Raw genomic sequence first — 21,223 nt, forward strand, 5'->3', positions numbered from 1 at the left:
TTAACTAAAATGTCAAGGAAAATTCAGCAAAACAAGAATTGTCTGCAACCCATCCATGGGTCCCCGACCCAGTGTTTGGGAAAGTAAACCATCACATTAAACTGTCTTCTCACACAGTGGTGCATTTGTAATAAAACAAAACAATGAATATTTCTATGAGGTTACTGATTTGTGCACTCCATACACAGTCATTGTCAAAGTAAAGGAGCATTTAAGTGGGCTTTTTGAGGGGTATTCAAGCTTGTGTAACAGAATTTCAGAGTAAAAAAGGCCCACGTACAGAATCCGCCTGCAGATTAAAGCTGAGCCGACCACTTGTCACCGGCTGGATGAGCTGCTGCAGTGGCTGAACAAAGACGTAGGAGAAGCTGCTGCACAAGATAAAGAGGTCTGGAAGAAAGTATAACGTGGAGGAGAGAAGAATGACCACACACACGTGTGACTGTGGTCCTGATCCTGTGAACAATGTGGTGTAGGTTTGGTAGAGTGGTATTAGTGGGGAAATAGTGCCATCTACAGGATATGGCTACAAATGAAGAATGTCCATGGACATTGGTTCTTAAGAAAAGGGACATTTATGTCATTGGAATAGATTTGTGTGCTGGGGTCTTGGCATATTTTATTATTAATTATACTATTATGAGAAAACTCTCCCCATAGTACTTACATCAGCTGGTTACTCCTCCCTCCATTTCAACATCAGCAGCTTCTCAGTGTGAACACATCTGCTGTTCCTGTCCGTCCGTCTGTCTCCGTGCGTCTCTTTCTCTGCGTTCCCACGATGTCTGTCCTCCAGGGCGTCCTCCACGTGGTCCTCAGCTGGGCCGACCTCTGGCAGATCCTGTGGGTGGTCGGCACAGGGCTGGTTGCCGTGGTGGCGGCGTGGACCGCGAAGCTGCTGGTGCGTCACGCCTGGTACGTGCAGAGACTGTCATGCTTCAGCAGGCCTCGCGCACACTCTTGGCTGATAGGTCACCTGGGCCAGGTAGGACAAAAACACACAGACACACACACATCATCATGGCTGGAGAAAGAAACCACTTCTTTACAACTTTTCTGTATGGAGATGTTTTATGAGAGAGGTTTGCCGTTGACGATGATGAAAGACACAGGAAATGTCTTTTTGTTTCTGTTGCCACACAGTATATTACAAAATGTGAAATGAGAAATCAGAAAGGAAAACCTCTACCAAATCGTACTTTACTCTCTTTATCCAACTTTAAAGAGTATTTTTTTTTAAAACAGAGACTCAATGGATTGTCATCTTGTATTTTAGGAGTAGCAAATGAAAGAAAATGGCTGCTTTTATGTTTTGTGTGCCAGATGCAAAGCACAGAGGAAGGCCTCCTTCAGGTGGACAACCTGGTGCAGACATACAGACACTCCTGCAGCTGGTTCCTCGGTCCTTTCTACCACCTGGTCCGAGTTTTCCACCCCGACTACGTCAAACCTTTGCTGATGGCACCTGGTACTGTCACACTCCTCAGTCATATCAAAACTTAAAAAAAAAAAAGCAGGTTTCCCCAAGCCTCATTTACATTGTTCTCTTTTGTTTAAGCGAGCATCACAGTGAAAGATGAGCTTATCTATGGGCATCTGCGTCCATGGCTTGGTGAGTCAGACGTGGTTCTCTTTAAAGTTTAAATCAAGACAGGAAAAACAGATTATTCTGCTAGATAGATAGATAGTAATGTCTTATTTTAGCTAACTTTAAGCTGTTGCTGTTGTCTGTTATTACAATCCGATTTTCCTTGTGTTCCAGGACAGAGTTTGCTGACAACCAGCGGGGACGAGTGGCTGCGCAGGAGGAAGCTGCTGACTCCAGCTTTTCATTTTAACATCCTGAAGAACTACGTTAGCATGTTTAACGCCTCGGCTAACACCATGCATGTATGAAACACACTTTTACGGAAATGTTCTTTTTTTGCATAATCTCGTTTTTTAAAGTGGGTGGCAACTACCAACTACCAACCCCGACATGGGATTCCAAGATGGCTCCCACCATACAAACACTGCTACCTTTACCGTTAATAGCACTTCTGACGCATTTATTCCATCGTAAATCAGTGGTATTTCTATATGAATAACAACGGCTCGCCCGAAATATGTTTGCATCCATGTATTTTTCCGACTTCTCAACTGGAACGCAGTGATCTCGGGGGCTAACGTCACTCCCGGTTCCTCCGATGTGTAAATGTAACGCAGGATAATGTTACGTGTCCACCTTCTCTCCCACCCCAGGCTAAATGGTGCCGCCTTGTGGCAGAGGGCAGGACCAACGTAGAGATCTTCGACCATGTCACCCTGATGACACTGGACAGTTTACTGAAATGTGCCTTCAGCTACAACAGCAACTGCCAGGAGTGAGGACAGACACTTAACCACCCTCCACATGTATTGCATATATGCTATTTTTGTTTTACTTCTCCATTTTCATTATTTTTTTGTCCGCAGGTCAAACAGCGAGTACGTGTCAGCGATAGTTCAGCTCAGTGACCTCATTATCGACCGTCGCTTTAAATTGTTGCATCACTGGGACTGGATTTACTGGAAAACTCAGCAGGGGAAACGGTTCAAGAAAGCCTTAAGTGTTGTGCACAGGTAGAATACATAAAGATATGATATATATGCATAACAAAAATTAATTATTATGCCTATTATCTACAGTCAGATTATAGTAAGGTATAACATAATGGTAATTTTAAGGGTTTTATATAATATTTTCATGATGCCATGCCAGGTTCACCAGTGAAGTGGTTCAGAGGCGTCGTGCCCTCATTAGCCAGCAGAGGGAGACAGAATTCACCACTTCACCTCAAAGAAAGAGAGACTTTGTGGACCTGATATTGCTGTCAAAGGTAGGACAGAAGAAAGAAAGACTTGTGTTTTACTGGTGCATGTGTATATGGTATAGTCGTATGTTTGTATGCTGCCTTTTATCCACCAAAACAATACAATTTACTGCTTTTTATGAAGAGATAAAATTAATATTGAGCAGAAGTTAGTTCAGCCCATTGTCAACGATGCCTGTGTGTGTGTGTATTGCAGGATGAAGATGGACACGGCCTTACAGATGAGGAGATACAGGCTGAGGCCAACACCTTCATGTTTGCGGGTGAGTCTAGTAACACAGCGCCATCCTGTGGCCACAATTTTAAGTCACAAAAGAATGGAATTAAATTCAAGTGATTTTGCCCAAATCTCTTTCCCACAGGTCACGACACAACAGCCAGTGCCATCTGCTGGACGCTGTATAATTTAGCACGCCACGCTCATCATCAGGACAAATGCAGACAGGAAGTGGTGGATTTGATTCAAGGACGGGACAGAGAGGAAATAGAGTGGTCAGGCAACACACAAAATCGAAACAAAATCTGTTCAGGGTTCTAGTATTTACACGTGAGTGTGTTTGTACATCTCTCCCAGGGAGGATCTGTCAAACCTCACCTTCACCACCATGTGCATCAGAGAAAGCCTCAGACTCCACTCGCCTGTGCAGGCTGTGACGAGGAAATACACCCGGGACATGATGCTGCCTGGGGATCGAACAGTACCTGAGGGTGAGGAGGAACAGACTCAGACACTGTTCTGATGTACAAAAAAAAACAGGTGTTTGACTCTACATTTTTATTTATTATATCCTCAGGTGCCATTTGTTTGGTCAGTATTTATGGAACACACCATAACCCCACTGTCTGGACTGACCCACATGTAAGAAACCAACAAAGATCGATTCATAATTTACTCTGAAACAACTGAGTCATCATACAGTATCTCACCTGTGTTGCTTTATTAGGAGTTCAATCCTCTGCGTTTTGACCCGGCCGCCACAACAACCAGAGCCTCTCATGCCTTCATCCCCTTCTCCTCAGGCCCCAGGTACGCTGTCCTCACTGTCCTCTTATGACCACTTATGAAGAGCTCATACCGACTCTGTGTGTCTGCAGGAACTGCATTGGTCAGAAATTTGCGCTGGCAGAGCTGCGAGCGGTCGTGGCGCTGACCCTGCTCAGGTTTCGTCTGACCCCGGGACTGAACCCAGAGCTGGGCCCAAGCAGCGGTGGTGTCCGCCGTCTGCCCCAGCTGGTCCTGCGCGCCGAGGGAGGACTGTGGCTGCAGCTGGAGCCTCTGACTGCACATGACATGGAGAAATGACACATAAGCTCTGGCCTCACACTGCATGATTTACAGTTACATTAAAGAAAAATGACTGGCTTATTTTTTAAATGACTCCTATTTAACTTTAACTTCCTATTTACAGTTTAATATACTTGAAAAATGCTTTCAAAACGGTTCAAAAAGCTCTGTAATTACAGAATTCAAAGCATAACCGTACATTAAAAAAACAAAAAGTTAATAAAATCATTATAGAGGGGTTTGAAACAGGTTGATGGCTAAAAAATATATACATTTTAAGTGTATATATCATAATGTTGACGTTTTATCCTGTATATTTGCATTAAGTTACAGATTGTTTTTTTGTGTGATTTTTATGTTTTATTCTACTGTGGAATTTTGACTATTTGGTGCAAAATGCTACCTTTTTCTTTCCTTTGTTTTTGCCAGTCCTCCTTTATATCCTCATGGAACTTTTTCCTTCTTTTCTATTATTTTTATTTGTATTTATTTTTTAATCAATAACTTCAAATAAATCCTGCTTTAACATGACCAACTACAATAATGTCATGATAAAAACTACCACAACAGTTATGATGGTGTACTTATATATCGCTGGTGATGTGGAAAGATATATAGTTCCCAATAACAATCTATTTATAAAGCAAAACTAATATATTACAAAAAAATGTGCTGTTTTTGATGTTTCCTGGCTTCAATTACAACATCTCAACGCTAGGAGGCGGAAAAAGGACGACATTGATATTTCATATTTAAACTTATGTATATTTTAAACATTTTAACTTGATAGAGTGTAAGTAGGGTAAATATGAAACAAATACATATATGGCGAGTGTCGGTGAGTTTTTTGCCATTATTATTATTATTTTGTGTTTATTTGGCATGATGATACGTCAGTGAAGGCGGAGTCTGTCGAGGTTGCTATAGGTTGAAGTTACTTTCACTTTCAGCTGTTCGCTAGCTGCTTCGCTTCTCGTCGACGAGCTTCTCCGCCTCTCATGTTTAAGCTGGCATTTTAAAGCTGACATTTTAAAGGTGTCATGTTGTTTTTAGCTTAGTTAAACTACCTGAACCCGAGCTCGTCTTGTCTGTTGGGGAGCAGTGAGGAGACATGTTGCGGACGGTGTCACTGACTGTGTTGCTCTGTTTTCTGGATCCGGTGGCCACTCAGTCCGGTAATCTTTACTGCATTAACTCACTGATTTATTTACATTTTAGCTTAGAAAAAACAGCTGTTTTGTGTATAATCTGTTGTGCTGCTCTCTACGTAGGTACAGTGTTGTGGTTTGTCCACATCCATGACCCCACCCAGTTAACACCGTGGTTAACACCGTGGTTAACACCCGTATACGTCATGTGGTTTTTATCTAACGCGAGATTTGCACTTCTTTGTTATGAAATCATGAGAAATGTCACGATTTTTGGACGGGATTTCGAAACCCGATTGAAAAATCGTCAGATTTTTAACTTTTCCTGTTTTCTGTTGCGTTTGTTAGTAAATCACCAAGTGACCAACAAACAACAACATGTAAAAGATAATTCGGCGCACTTTATTTTAAGAACAAAACCTCTCTTTCAGTCAATTAATCCTTTCATTTACTTATTATAAATAACATCCAACTGCAAAACACAGTGAAAACACATCAGCTTATATTAAAAATGAGTGCTTTTTGTGTTGCAGAAATAACACTCCACAAGAAGGTGGGTGATGATGTCACCCTCACGCCTGGCTCCATCACTGCTCCCATCACCAGCATCATGTGGAAGGTTGGCAAAAACATGGCCGTCCAGTGGGACGACTCCGAGTCTGACGCTGTGTATTATCGTCATTTCAAAGGTGAGCTGGCGACTTGGCTCCAACCTGGTGTCGAACCAGTGTGTGTTTTTTTTCTTGAGAAGGGTTAACTGTGTCCGTTTTTTGATTATTAAAGAACGTGGGAGGCTGGACATTTCAAGCGGAGCGATGACAATAACGGGCGTGACTCCAGGCGACAGCGAGTTGTACACGCCGGAAATAAACGGTGCCGAGGCAACGCCTACTCGTCTGATCGTCATCTGTAAGTACCAGAGTGCCACTCATACAATGTCGATCGAGTGTAGATATGACTTTTTCCTCCTCGTGTTTTTCTCTCTAAACGTCTGCAGCTCCCGTTCCCGTGCCCACCGTCACTGTGTCCTGTGATTACGAGAAGGGCAGCTGTGTTTTGACGTGCGGAGCGAACACCACGGGCGCCGAACCGCTCTCCTACAAATGGAAGTCGGACGACAGCGAGCTGACGACGACGTCCAACGAGTACCGTATTGAGAAGGTCTGTGTCTTTGTTGTTTGTCTTTGTTTCAGCTAATTAAATGTGAACAGTTTCTTAGTTTCTTTGCTCCATGTAACAAAGAAATCATTAATACTGAATCTTTTTGGTTTGTGGACAAAACAAGACATTCGAGAACATCGTCATTTCCATTGGAGCAAGCGATTAATCGAGAAAATAATCGACAGATTAATCGATGATGGAAATAATCGTTAGTTGCAGCTGTAATCTCATGCCCAAAAATCAAGCTAGATACAATCTGGATATGCTTAAAAATCTGATTGAACTGCTCCCCCTTGTACAGCACATAGGCAAATGATTTTAAGGGAAGACACATTTCTTCTTTTAATTCAAATATGATTAGCTACCAATAAGCTACACTATTGAAAATACTTGCATACCTGTGGACTGGGACTAAAACACAGGCCCCGAAATGTTGAAACTAAAATGGAGCAGATTCTATTTATTTTTATTATATTTATTCTCAGTTTTTTTTACCTTTATACTCACCCATTTAAATCCAGGGTCTATGTGTGCATGGCATAAACGGATATGGAGTTGTATGGATGCAGCCTGTTTCCTGTAGACCTGTAAAAGATGGAGTGATTTTTTAATTAAATAAAATAAGTCATTTTCACTAGTTAATGGACAAAACAAGTATGAAATGGTAAAAAAAAAAGTCATATTGTGGTTATTCCTGACTGATATTGCAATGTGATAATCTTAAATCTATCCATTTTGGGGCCAGTTAGTTTCTGCAGCACTGAAATGATATGACTATGATATGAATACAAATCACTCTTATGACTCCCAGGAGAAAAGTTTAAGCGTGAAGGAGTTCAACTGCGAGCTGGGTAATCCAGTGAGTCGGCAGAGCAGCGAAGCCATCGGCAATCCTTTCAACACTAAAGCAACTCGTGAGCTATTTTGTTTGTTTTTATCTCGGGGATATCGTCACATAATGTACACGCACTCGAGGGTGTGAGCGACGCCTCATTGCTTTTGTCGCCGTCTTCCAGCGACTGAAGGAGATCTCAACATCAATGGAGGACTCGTGGTTTTCATCAGTCTGTTGAGCGCTGTGCTGCTGCTGGTGTTCGTACACAGATTGAAAGCAGGTATGATACTATGATTATTAACTTAGAAGGGTTATATATATATATATATGTGTATATATATATATATATATACACTATATATACATATATATACATATATATATATATATATATACACACCATATATATATATATATATACACCATATATATATATATATATATATATATATATGTACATATACATGTATACATTAAAAAATCAATTCTAATCAATAATTCTGCCAATTTCTCTGTAGGGGTGTGGTTCTTCCAAAAAGGTAGGAAATCAATCAATTTTAAACCAGAAATGAATGTTAAAATAAAAAAACTAAATGTATCTATATTATGTATATTTTAAGATATTTTTTACATATTTAGTTTGAATCTGTGTAATAAAGATTCAATATACAGTAACTGTGTCATCGCCACTGTGTACATCAAATGGATAATGGTAAAAGACGTAAATTCAGGTTAAAAAAAATCATACAAATCCTATTCTTCATATCCTAAAATACATCTGATATGTCTAATATGTCCTCTGTTGTGTTTCTGTCCTTGCAGCATCCATGCCATGGACGGCAGGTCAGTAAATTCTCCTTTTTTTTAATAAATTTAAACTGACAAACAAAAAAGGGACTTATTCAGTAACCGTAATGCATCTTGCTTTTCGTCTAAACATTGCAGACTTCTGGAGGAAGCAGGAGAGGACATGTAGGTTCAAGCAACAAACTCTGCTCTTCAGTATAGTATCGTCCCATGTTTTTACTATTCAAAAAATACAATGATGAAAATCTGTCCATATCAGTATCAGCAGTATCAGCAGTATCAGAAGCCTCTGAAGCTAACGGCGGGACAGCTCATCGGGAGGACGTTAACGGTAACAGAAACTATTGTCTTTATAATACGTAATATATAATTACTTTATATGTTTATAATCCACTTTTTTTTTACTTAAAGGTCCAGTGTGTAAGAATTTGTGATATCTAATGGATGGAAAAAAGTAATACTATGTGTACCGGAGTGCGAATACCGTTAAAAGTAGCTGCGTTTGTGTGGAAGCAGCCATCTTGGAATGAGTCCAAGATAGAAATCCGAGTTCAGGGGCTTTCCTGTGTGAGGAAATTTTGTGGAATGTGCCCAAAACACTCTCTGGCTGGTTTGAGCCTTTAGGCCAGGGGTGTAAAAACCTTTTTCAAGGAGGGCCAGATTTAAATGGCAATGTTTCTTTCACATCTGGAGTCAGATCATAATAATATAACAGCAATCACAGAAAGTATGACCTGTTCCTTTTGGAAAACAGGATCTATTCAAATTTCTGCCCATTATGCCCTCATAAATGTTACATACTGGACCTTTAATTGCATGTATCGCTTAGTGTGAAGGTGTAAGCAGCAGCAGTCTGTGACTCTTTTTTTTCTCCTATCTGTCAGAGGAAACAGCGCTGAGGCAGGATGTTTAAAGACGGGGCGACGATCCACAGTCTGTGATATGAAGTGTCGTGGAACTTTTTAATGAAATCCGGAAATGAACAGGTGCTGTGGAATGTGTGGGGAAGCCACAGAATACAATGGGATGGATCATAGCCGTTACAGAAACGTGTGTGCTACCATATACAGTGCTTAACAAATGTATAAGTATCTTTCAAAGCATTTTATTGTTATTTATTTGGCAAATAGCAAATTGAATTCCCCCTTTTATACCCAAATTTGAGCCGGCTCACATGGTATAATAAAGTATAATTAATTAATCAAGTATAACATGTAATCATGGATATCAATAATAATTATGTTTTAGCATTAAAAAATCTGATTTTGAAACATAAAAACTGATTTTGATAATTACCAATTTTGGGCAGCTTGGGTACAAATTTAATACATTTGTTAAGCACTGTATATATAACACCTCTGAAGAGAAAACATGACTGAAAAAGTCTTTGGTTGTTTTTAAAAAATATATATTTTTGGACAAAAATGAATAAAAAGTCCAGATTAAAACAGAGAAACCCAAAGACCTGAATCAACTCTCAGGTATTTGTGGTGGAATTCCAGATAGGCAGGTGTAGCACAAACAAACACAGTCTTCCTCCTGCGATGTACAGCATCACCTGACATTCACCGGTGCCTCGAACTCATTACATCAGCAGCAGAGGATGAGTGGAGGTGGATCTGCTGTGGTTTCATTTGGCTCTGACTATGTGTGCGGAGGAACTCTACTGACAATGAGGTGAAAGAGGGACTCCATTGTTTGTTTGAGGCCACAATAATACAAGCTTTGTACAGTGTAGAGTTTTACTGCAGATTCCACAGCAGCGGCCGCTTGGATTTGTTTTTGTTGCCTTTATTCTGGTATTCATGTATTAAATATCACATATATTACAATATTACAGCTCAAATGTAAATGTAGTAACCCAAAGGTTAGGGTTAGGTATTTAACAGGATATTAAGGTCATGAATGAGGCTATGGCTAAATATGAGATATTGCAACCTTAAGAGCTTCTTTCTTGTGGTTATTATTCTGCCTGCTGTGTGTTCTTGTACAGAAACAATGTCAAATTTTTTAAATGTTGTGGCCTTCATCCGAAGACTGTCAAGCAATACTATCAGACCTGACAGAGTGAGCATTTGCATGTATACAGGGGCAAAGTAGGGGCAGGCAAGGGCATTTCTTGCAGTTTTTGAACCTCATTGAATATGCACTAGTTTTACTTTTTATTTAAGTTTTTAATTCTTGTTTTAAGAGAGGATTTGCTTGTTTTTTTAAATTAGTTTTAGTGTTTTGTAATGAGGAGTATTAGCCAGGTGCAAGATTGAAAAAGGTCACATTAAGTACTGTGTCATAAAAAACGATCAAAATATGCCATTTTAACCCTTATAATCCTTATATTATAAAAAAATGTATAAACTTCATATGAACCCAAGCAGCTTAAGTATGAAATCAATTTACAAAGACAAACATTTTAGTTTTGGTAACACAATTCAGTTTCAGTTATTGTTTTTTGTACACCGACCTATAATACAAACAAAATTGTACGTTTGCATTGAATGTATGCAAACCCTCAATATTAAATTTTAATGTTATAAGCTTGTTGTTTTGTGTATATTTACAGTTGTCCACACATCTTGGCTTCTGATTGTATTTATGATGATACCCCGAGTCGTTTGACAATTGACTTACATACTATAGCTTTAATGTGAATTGTGGTCTCACTGTTGATGGGGTCGCAGGGATCCTCAAACCGGGGGGGGGGGGGGTAATCCAGGCCACTCTCGGTGATTGCTACAAAAGGGAAATGTTGACAGTATGACATGAAGTAGGTCTGCATGTGAGAATGTCCAAATAAATGTAGTCCAGGAATGCATTATAGGTTTCATTAACTCTCCTCCATTTTTGAAAATATTTTTTCAAGTTTTTCTTGGTATATAACATCGCTCCATTTAATAAAAACAACCCTGAACCCCTTTTTTCTTTTACACCTGTAAATCATAAAATAACAAATGAGATATTTCTGTTGTAGCTCAAGGTAAATACAGTCTGAGGTTTGACCACTAGAGGGTAGCACAGGGTCGATAACAGTTTCAAGCATCCTGAAAGAGACATTTTCTCCTATTGTGATATTGCATAATAATATAATAATATATTGCAGAAAAATGTGTCCTTTAATTGCATTGCTCTATACTTTTACATTTGCTGTATTTAACACTTTAAGTGTGTTTTTCATAGCTTATTTTCTCTTTAAAATTGAGCAGATTAATTGCTGAGCAATCATGTTACACTTTGAGAACAGCTCGACAATGTGCCGACTGATTTTGACTGATTTAAAGTGTTTTTAGTCTCACACAAGGTCAAATCATTCAAATGTGTTCCACCAAAAATAAATAAATAAGCTGCTGAGTCATTGCTTACAGAAGTCAGGTCAGAAACCAGGGCCGGACTGACAGCAAACAAGTGGGTAATATATCACTCGTTCCCATGATTCCTTTCTCGGTTCTGGTTCACACATATCGACGTTCAGCTGGAGAAACAGGGGAGGGGGGGAAACACTGGGTGCCTGCTGAGAAATTCAGAAAAACAAACACACATCAGACACAATGCGGTCGTCATGCTGGGAACGGTGACCACAGCTGAAATCACATGGACACAACCCAGTACATCCCAAAAGAGTGGTTTAGAAACGAGTCTGGGGGAGAAAAAAAGCATTTTTATAATTAATTTATTCGCAAATACAAAAAGAATTAAAAACCTGATGAAAACCAGTTTTACAGCATTCACTCAGATCCAGTTATGTCATCTGCCAGCAAATATTTGAATCAAAGAGTTAATAAAATCTATACATATTGATGTATAACACTACAGCACATTTGAGTGGGATGTTACAGGCAAACTCACAATGAACAGCAATACTACCAACGTACTGACTGAGGTACTGATGAAATTAGTGTCAATACAAATAATTTAGTTTATTTTCCTGTATCATTTCTCTAAAGCAGCATATTCTGCAGCCTGTTTCAGTGTCATTTCAAAAACCCTGCTGCAGCTCCGACTACAATCTTCAAATTTCACATTATTACAGCAACAATGAAGATCACAAAATAAATGCTAGAAAATCTGCACCGTGGACTTTCAAAATAATAGCATAGTGAGAAAATTTTGATTATCACTATGTGAAATTACACGTTTGATTGTTTTCTATTGGCACTATTACACGGTAAGGGTGTAAAACTAGGAGCATTTAATTCATTTTAGCGGCCTTTTATTTAAAAGGTCAAACTGAAAAAGAACAGTTAACCATGCTTGTTTCCTGTACAATTTACAAAAAAGAACCCATTACATCAGTGGTCCCTCACTGTGCACGTATGAAACCATATATGCATGTAAAAGTAGTTAAGAGTTCCTAAACTACAGTGCATAAACACGACCATAAGTGCTGGAGAGAAGACGAGGCACTTCTATGATTAAGGCTTAGCAGCCGACACTGAACAAAGACGCCTCTGTTTCACGTCAAAACGGCTGATCCCCCTGAGCCTGAGGAACACGTTACTGCCCGTTCTCATTCCGATGTCCCTCGACGTCGCCTTACAGGCGCACAGGATTTAAAAAACGCGGAAAAGCTACAACATTTGGTAAGGTGGTTACTAACACATTTTCCTGTGTTACATTGGAGGATACCCTGTGTACGGCAATGCAGAGGGACATGACGCGTGAGTGCACAGTTATCAACCACCTCAGTCTTGATCGGATTAGACCCAGGCGGAAACTGTGCTAAGCTATGGCACTTTTGCCGTTAGACAAAGGTTCCGCCTCTGAATTTGCTGCCACAGGACTTAGCTCTGTGGACTCGACCTGGTCACTGGCCCCGCCTCCTGGTCTGTTCTGGTTCCTGTAGTGACGGATGATGACCACAGTGGCGCAGATGAAGTAGACAACAGTCAGGATGACGAAGTAAATGAAGAACACCAGGAACTGTGAAAGGAAAAATTAATCAGTTAACAGGTTATCAATATGGAATAATTCATCCTGAATTAAAAAGCTTTATTTAACATTATAGGTCTGAAAGTTCAATCTTCTCAAAACTTCTTGTGAGTCGCAATGAACTAGAACTTGCTGTGACACTGTAAACCTTTTTTAAAGATAAGCTTTTCATCTTCTATAATGAAGTCACTGTTTCACCTGACTGTGTACATCAAACGCCAGGCCCCTCTTATCAATAAATATCAGGCTGATAATAGTCTTCAGTATGGTCCCCAGGAATGCGTTGATGCCAAACACCAGCGCGCACAGCTCCTTTGTGAGTGAGGAGGCGATCTGGAAACTGCAGAAAGACAATTCACAAAGCCAGATCATTAATGATACAAACACAAAAATGGACACACACAAAATGAATGTTTTTGGAGTTCAATGGTCAAATACTCACGTGGCAATTGGCACCAGGAGCTGATAGAAGCCTCTGAAGATAATGTAGGAAATGTAGCACACCCAGATGTTGCCCGTGGTGCCCATGAGCAGCAGCAGACCCGCCTGCAACGCCGTGATGGCGCCGATGACCAGCTCAGACCAAAGGTTCCATCGGATTTTCAAAAATCCCGCCATGAAGGACATTATAGCACCTGGACAGAGACAAACGTCAGTCACTCCTCTCCATCTTGAGATTTAACACCGTGTCAAACACACACTTAGTCACTGTCCTGCACTTCTTAAATAAAGTGAAAGCCCAGTGTTAACACCACTAAAATAAAGATTCCATTAACATCATTAACCATCACTAGATTTGACTTTGCCATTTGCAAATTACATCCAAGGTGCTGCCTTTGTCCCTTTACAGCTAATTGAAGGTCAATAACATGAATATTTGATTATATACTTGATTATGAGAAGTCTATTAGAGAGCTGGTAATGCACCAATATGCATGAAAGATTTAAAATGTCTAATCTATTCTTAGAAAAACTACATTCTGGAGCTCCAAAAATGTCTCACTCAGTAAGGTAGAAGCTGCCTCCACTCCTCCATTGTAAACGTTCTTGTTCTCAGTGGCGGGGTAGACGGTGTTCCACAGGATGTGGACGTAGAACAACACCAGGTAGTACCCGGTGGAGTTGAACACCCACCACAGGCACCACAGTCTCAGGTTCGGAATCCTGACAACATTTCTCAGCTCAAGCAGCATCTGCACAAAGATAGAATCCTTCCAGCGTGACGCAGAGCACAGGGGCGCTACAGAAGGAAGCTTACTCTCTTTCGGCTTCATTTGGTCCAGTTCTGCCTTGGAACCTGCCGACGCTGCTTTTTCCATTTGCTCCTTTTTACGCATTTGATTAAAAAACAGGGAGCGTTTTGGCCATGGCATGCACAGAGCCAGCAAAAGGCCAAAGCTAACGAAACCCAGTGATATAGCGTTGAGGGTGTAGAAGCTGATGTTGCCCACGGACAGGCAGAGCTGACCCAGCACCGAGCTGGTGAACACACCCAAGAGGACTGAGCAGCGCGAGTATCCAGCCACTCGCTGGTAGAGGACTGGGCTGACCAGGGAGAAGATGTATGAGGAGTAGGCCACGCGGCAGGCCATGGTGATGCCGTAGAAGAACTCCATGAGCTGCATCTCAAAGAGAGAGGTGCCCAGGAGCAGAATGACCCAAATGATCACATGACTAATGCCCTGGATGACCAGGACTGGTTTGTAGCGCAGGAGATCGGTCAGCAGGAAGGCTGGCACCAGCACGGCCATGTAGGAGTAGGTCAGCACCGGGGTGATCTCATTGGTCACCTGGCAATGTCAAAAATCAAGATGAGAAATCATGGCAGTGGATGAAAAATCCACTTATCACTGTGTGTAAACTAAGAGTCTATATCAGGAGCACACTGCTGGTCTGCTGAAGCTGGTCAACTGCAAAATCTGACACTGCAGATCTGTAACTGAGTGTTTTTTGCTGACTGTCACATTCTATAAACGTTGAAAATACTCATTATTTATTTTTCTCTGGCCGACAGTTAAACAGGAAACTAACTGTTGGTACAAAATAAACCTGGCAAATTGCAGTAATTCTCATTCAAATCCCTAATCCCTCATTATAAAACTCTACAAACGTGTTGCAGCGATTCCTGCTTGGAGGAATGTGAACTTGGACCCCAGTGTGATGGATCAAAAACTAACCACAGGCCACTCATTAATTCCACTGTGTAATGACTACCTAAATGCAAAGTGGAAAGAGTTATAGAGGCAAGGAATGCAGGCTTTTCAGACTTTGGTGGGCAACTATAATCTCTCTTTGATTACTGACTAATGTATTTACTGGACTATATATATTCCAATCATTGCTGCACTATTGTCATTTTACTTTACAAATTCATTGACAAGTTGTGATTTTTTTTAAAAGGGAGTCGCTGATTATGAAGTTTGTCGGAAGCCACGTGTAGCATACATTAAAGGAACAATTTCCAAATCTGTGGCTATTGTGTACAAAGCAAGTGATATGCTAAATAAATAATAATGATGCTTTTTATTCAAAATGTTTTCAAATTTTACAGCACGTGTGTAGACAAACCTGTTTAGTGGTGAAGTTCTTCTCAGGGCTGAGCAGAAGCGGTGTGATGAAAGGCTCCCCGGGCCTTATCGATGACATGAAGCCAAAGAAACACAAAAACATCACCCATTTCCACTTTCTTGGTTCACTGGTTCCTTCCGGGGGACCATCAGTGGAGGACAGGGCCTCTGCCATTTTTTCATCTCCTCTAGCGTCCTCAGATGTGAGCACTTTCCGGACCATGTCTTTCTCCTCGTCTGATCTGTCCACACATCCTGCTGTGTCACCTTCTACCATTATGTCAGCTGGTTGTGATTGGGAGGGTTCGCACAGTGATGCAGAGTACAGGGTCGGTTAAACCAGCATGCAGTGGCATGAAAAGCTGCTGATTTCCACTTTAAAATCGAATGAGAAATGTCATAACCCAAACTTTCTGGATACTCAGATAGTGGTTTCTGCTCTGCCGCTGTGTTTCTCCAGTGCCAGAGAAGCCTCACACACTGACAACGAATCATTGAACAGGGCAGTGAGATGGAAGTTAAAGCACAACATGCTGCTGATCACATGTAAGAGAAAATGTTGACCTTTGCTTCATTCCACTCTGTGACATAGTCTGGACACAAGGCTACACAGCAGCCAAGTGTGGTGTCATTGTTAACCTGGAAAGATAACACTGTTGTGAGTCACACTGTTATGACACTGGGAAGACGAAGGCATTACAGCACAGCTGTGTTTTCTACACTATATACATCAAAACATGGCTCTGTTATTTTGTCTATTGCGTATTCTATTTATATGTTACATTGTATTTCTATATGTTATATTTGTCTAAATGACTGCTGTTTATTCTATATAATTGTCACAATGTGAAATTCCCCAGTACATATATAAATAATCTAATCACATCTAAGACTTTATTCATGTAATTTTGGTTGTGACATCTGACTGAAAGAAGCAATTATTTGATGGATTGTGTGAAAATTAGACTTCATATTAATTCAATCAACTGGAAAATCAGTGTAGTAGTATCATCAGATTAGAGGAATCAACAACTAGTGCAACCCAGTGACTCGTTACATCATCTCTAATGTCAGACATGTGAGGCTGTGACTGTTAAATAGAAAAACAAGCTCGTTTTATAACACCAGGACGTTATTGTTTGTTTTTAACAAAACGTTAAATATGTATTTCTAAATGATGTGTCTTTTTCGGTGAATGTGTAAACAGGGACAAGTTGAGCCAGTTTCCCTGTGAGTACTGTTTGTGTGTGTGTGGGTGGGGGGGGTGAACTCATGTTAGCATACATAAGATATTAGCATGCCGTTTTGTTAGCTAAAAATGTGCGAAACCTCGCGTTAAACACGGGGTTTCTGTGTCGGACACCAATACACATACATGTGAAATTACCACAGAATTACCACCTGCTAACCGAGGAGCTAATGATACACGGAGTATTACAAACTTTACGCTCTTCTATCAACTGTGTTGACTGTATTCAACGTATCGCAATAATGTCAATTCACTGACATCAATATACAACGACACACACATCACTTTCTACATTAACAGGCACAATAAATGTGTCTTTAATATCAACGTGCGCTATAACGAGTGAACGTACCGTACCTCATGTGCTGGAGCGCTCAACAGTCTTTATAACACCGCATTGGCTTCTGGGAAGTGTCCCACGGTAAAATAAAATATATTTTTTAAATGACGCCGTAAAACGGCATTGTAAAACTTTGTGACCTGTCTGTGATAAGTTATGAAACAAACTTGTAAAACAAACGTATAATGGTCTGTTTCATTCCAGCAAAGATGACATTTCATTCATTTGTATGACATAAACTGGCAATGAATGACCGCTTTGCGTTTCATTATCGCCATCTGCTGGACAAATTATGTTACTGCAGTTTAGTTTCTTCAGTAGTTGGCTGTACTGTTTTCTCTAGTAGTAGTACTACACACTACCACTACTAATAACAATAATAACAGTAGTAATAATAATAATAATAATTATCATAATAATAATAATAATAATAATAATGATAATAATAATACTACACACATACTGACCGGACACTTTCTCTGGTACACCTGCTCAACTGCTTATCAAGGTTATAATAGTTTTAGTTTTTATTTAGTTTTAAAAGAAGTTAGTTTTAAAAGTGGGTTTGCCAGGTTTTTTGTTTGTTTGTTTGTTTGTTTGTTTTTGCTTAGTTTTAGTGGCGTAGATGTCATTTTAAAAATCTATTAGGACAGATGATCAAATAAAACAGTCTACAAGAAAGTAACTTGAAGTGCAAAATGTGCATCATAGTGCAGAGGCTGGATGCAACTACTAATAATCTTGCTGCTTATCCACTCTTGTATCTAATCAGCCAGTCACATGATCACAACTTCATGAGGCCTATTAAAGGTTGAGATGACCTGCTAAAGTTCAAACTCTGCATTTGACCAGCATGTCGACACTGCTGCATTGCAAATGTATTTATAATTCTTAATTATAAGCTACAGTGCTGGCCCATTTAGAATCATCAACATTTGAAAAAGTTGTTATCAAAGAATGGTATCTCACGCATGTGGATTTAGCAGCTGGGCCATCAATTTTCAGTGAAACACTATATACAAACATCACTTCTGTTCAAATTGATACAACAACAACAACAAAATAGTGGCTGTAAATCAGATTTGTTTTTTATTAGAGGATGTGGACGACAGGGAGGTCAATAGAGGGCAGCAGTGTGCCACATAAATCAGAGACAGCTCATCAGCACACTCTGCAAAAGCCTGAAAACCACCCCTTCGTTTGATTCAGGTGTCTTGGAGCGAGGAAACATCTGAAATGTGCAGAGCAGTGGGTCCCCAGGAACAGGATTGAGGAACCCTGCCTTGAAAATCACTGTATAGCCCAGAGTTTCTCAAAGTTTGGGTATATTTACACATGAGCTGAATTTTTACATCCTTTTACTTGATATGTATCTGTCTTAAATAAGATCATAACACGGCAACATGTTGTATGTTTATTCAAGAGTCAGATGAGATCAGAGTCAGGATGCATTGAGGATTCTTGACATGCTGTAAAAGAGACCAGAACATTCAGAGCAAAGCTCCGTTCCCCTCTGAGGTCTGAGATGTTGACCTGCTGACCTTAGCTGATGAAGCTCTCTCTTGCTTGACTCTCTTCAGGCAGAGCAGCATCATTTTCTTCCTGAACCTCTCGCCCACAAACGCATACAGCACAGGGTTGATGCAGCTGTGGAGCAGAGCAACACAGTTGGTTGCAATCAGAGCCAGGTTTAACGACATCCTCATTTCACAGTCAAACCGGACCAACTTAGCCGTCAGGACTGTGTCTATGATCATGGTGACATGGTACGGTATCCAGCAGAGCAGAAACGCAATCACCACAGCTATGATCACCTTCATGGCCCGGTGCTTCCGGAAACTTTGAGTGTGCAGCAACCTTGCAACGGTGATGCTGTAGCAGACTACCATGACGCCAAGTGGGAGCAAAAAGCCAAGGATGTGGCAGAACGCCCTCGTGGCAAGTCTCCATGAGCTGGCGTGCCCGATGTCGAAGGTTTCATAGCAAATCATCACGTCCGAGTCGTCGCTGAGCTTGGTAGCATCTTTGAAAAGTGCAGGCAGACCGAGCGCCCAACCAACTGCCCAGACTGCAGCGCAGAGGACGCGGCTGCACATCCTATGGTGGCTGCTCAGGGTCTCATTGGCATGCACGATCACGAGATAGCGGTCGATGCTGATGCACGCCAAGAAGATGATGCTGGTGTAGAAGTTGGCTTCGATGATCAGGCTGAGGAGTTTGCACATGAAGTCGCCAAAGATCCATCCTTGCACCACCGCCACTGCACAGAAGGGCAGGGTGAGAGCCATGAGGCCATCAGCCACGGTCAGATGAAACAGGTAGACGTCAGACGGAGTCAGGGCCTGTCTGTTGGCGCCTATCACCCACAGCACCAGCAGGTTTCCCGGCACCGCCAGGAGAAAGATGACTATGAGGAGGAGACACATCGCCACGGCCACTGCGGGATCCAGTACTTTGGGCTCGCATGGTGATTTCCCCGGGTCGATGACGAGGGTTTGGTTAATTCCGACGGTGTCATTGAACAGGTCATAGAAGAAGTCGTCAGGGAAGACGTAGGAGTAGGACATGGCTGTGGATGGAAAACAAAGAGATATATGCACACTGACATGGCAGCACATAGATAGATAGATAGATAGATAGATAGATAGATAGATAGATAGATAGATAGATAGATAGATAGATAGATAGATAGATAGATAGATAGATAGATAGATAGATAGATAGATAGATAGATAGATAGATAGATAGATAGATAGATAGATAGATAGATAGATAGATAGATAGATAGATAGATAGATAGATAGAGTTAGGGTTACCTCAGGTACTTGCCTCCTGCACTGGATCGGTTGGTTTTTTCGGGGTAAACAGCTCAAGAAACAAGTTTGTGCTGCAGAACAACCTTTTATGTTTAACACAACATCTGTGCCAATAATGTCGCGTTTCCTTCCCCACGATAACGTAACTCTGTCCTGTTTCCTATACGTTAGCGACCATATGAAACTCCCTGTGTTTGCGTCATGCAGTGTTTCTACACATTCTGACATGACACGGTGAGAAGAGTACAAGTCTAATTGATAAATATACGGTTAAATAAACCATGGCTGAGTTTGATTCAACTGTTCAAACTATCAAAGGCACCATAACCCAAATGATTCATCAGAAACCATAGAAATGTGAACGTTTAAATCCTAAATAAAAGTTCAAGTTGACATGGCAACTTCGCCGCATCATGAGACCCTGTGTGGTGGAGTTGTTGAGCAATTGGGTTTTTGAAAACATTCCCAGGTCAGCTGCGAAACTTCCTGGTAATAAAAGTGTGCAATATTCTCGCTCTTGCTGTCACAATAGCCAGGTGTTACCGCTTTCATTCTGATCTGGTTTATTTTCACTTTTTCTTCCCTTTTTTTGATAAATAATCTCACTTTAATAGATGATGTGGAGGGATAAGCACCTGCAGCATTTTCACTACTTTCACATATGTTTTTATGTGTTTCATTTGTCTTATATATACACCATAGATTTGTAGTAAAATTTAATTAACGGTGCCATATGTAAGAATGTGGCCAAAAACGGTTACTACATTCAAATTCAAAATACCGAGGACTTTTAGGTTTCGTTTTTTGACATAACTGGCTAAGTGGTTGCTCAGCAGCTGAGACTCTACTGACTGCAATGATTGGTAGACGGCGGTAGGTGGCGCCACATGCCAAAAACATGATTTCAAAACATAAACATGATTTGCAGTCTGCAAAATATTTTTTTTAATGCAAATATTTTGGCTGTACTGTTGTTGTTGGTGAGTTCAGTTTGTTATATGAACATTATTCCTGAGTCTCTGTGACATATTAAGAGGATTTTATGGCCAGTTCTACCCTTGCAGCCACATTCAACTATATAATGTATACAAACTTTGAAATGATGTATGAAATGAAATGAACTATGGAGCTTAAACAAAAACAAAAACTGTATTCTAGCTGAATTATATTGAAATGTCAAAGGGAAAACATTTTCAGACACCATTTCAACCTAAGTTTGACTCCACAGATATAAGATCTT

At 40.5% G+C, this 21,223-nt stretch overlaps 4 protein-coding genes across 5 annotated transcripts; 2 read left to right on the top strand and 2 right to left on the bottom strand.

The window, feature by feature from the left end:
* Nucleotides 1–781: 781 nt before the first annotated feature.
* Nucleotides 782–4,155, top strand: cyp4f3 (cytochrome P450, family 4, subfamily F, polypeptide 3; the record flags this gene model as incomplete). The annotated part of the gene is made up of 13 exons (XM_083902939.1): nt 782–985; nt 1,324–1,468; nt 1,559–1,612; nt 1,763–1,890; nt 2,242–2,363; nt 2,455–2,601; nt 2,741–2,858; nt 3,049–3,115; nt 3,215–3,344; nt 3,427–3,560; nt 3,647–3,711; nt 3,797–3,879; nt 3,948–4,155. The coding sequence occupies 13 exons, from the start codon at nt 782–784 to the stop codon at nt 4,153–4,155; spliced, it is 1,605 nt and encodes a 534-aa protein (XP_083759065.1).
* Nucleotides 4,156–5,087: 932 nt separating this feature from the next.
* On the top strand, nt 5,088–10,606 carry LOC310938593 (lymphocyte function-associated antigen 3-like). 2 transcript variants are annotated; one of them, XM_083903116.1, is made up of 11 exons: nt 5,088–5,312; nt 5,819–5,974; nt 6,069–6,194; nt 6,283–6,446; nt 7,258–7,360; nt 7,463–7,561; nt 7,800–7,820; nt 8,104–8,124; nt 8,227–8,253; nt 8,348–8,419; nt 8,973–10,606. In XM_083903116.1, the coding sequence occupies exons 1-11, from the start codon at nt 5,249–5,251 to the stop codon at nt 8,999–9,001; spliced, it is 882 nt and encodes a 293-aa protein (XP_083759242.1). In that variant the 5' UTR covers nt 5,088–5,248; the 3' UTR covers nt 9,002–10,606. The 2 variants fall into 2 exon arrangements, with proteins under 2 accessions (XP_083759242.1, XP_083759243.1); XM_083903117.1 differs by having other exon boundaries at nt 8,357–8,419.
* A 2,195-nt stretch (nt 10,607–12,801) lies between these two features.
* Nucleotides 12,802–15,855, bottom strand: slc19a1 (solute carrier family 19 member 1; the record flags this gene model as incomplete). The annotated part of the gene is made up of 5 exons (XM_083903109.1): nt 12,802–13,002; nt 13,210–13,351; nt 13,454–13,646; nt 14,015–14,801; nt 15,580–15,855. 5 exons carry the CDS (start codon nt 15,853–15,855, stop codon nt 12,802–12,804), a joined length of 1,599 nt encoding a protein of 532 aa, XP_083759235.1.
* Nucleotides 15,856–18,657: 2,802 nt separating this feature from the next.
* On the bottom strand, nt 18,658–19,734 carry LOC310938591 (C-X-C chemokine receptor type 1-like; the record flags this gene model as incomplete). Its single annotated transcript, XM_083903114.1, has 1 exon — nt 18,658–19,734. The coding sequence occupies one exon, from the start codon at nt 19,732–19,734 to the stop codon at nt 18,658–18,660; it is 1,077 nt and encodes a 358-aa protein (XP_083759240.1).
* Nucleotides 19,735–21,223: the final 1,489 nt, after the last annotated feature.

Source organism: Microchirus variegatus, assembly GCF_963457635.1.
Source record: "Microchirus variegatus genome assembly, chromosome: 16".
In the NCBI taxonomy this organism is placed as follows: Eukaryota; Metazoa; Chordata; class Actinopteri; order Pleuronectiformes; family Soleidae; genus Microchirus; species Microchirus variegatus.

What these genes read in the sequence shown, in the direction of transcription:
- LOC310938593 (XM_083903116.1), top strand. Translation starts at nt 5,249, where the DNA reads ATGTTGCGGACGGTGTCACTGACTGTGTTGCTCTGTTTTCTGGATCCG. An exon ending in GTATTATCGTCATTTCAAAG is followed by an intron (nt 5,975 to 6,068) that starts GTGAGCTGGCGA and finishes TGATTATTAAAG; the next exon opens with AACGTGGGAGGCTGGACATT. An exon ending in ATCCATGCCATGGACGGCAG is followed by an intron (nt 8,125 to 8,226) that starts GTCAGTAAATTC and finishes TAAACATTGCAG; the next exon opens with ACTTCTGGAGGAAGCAGGAG.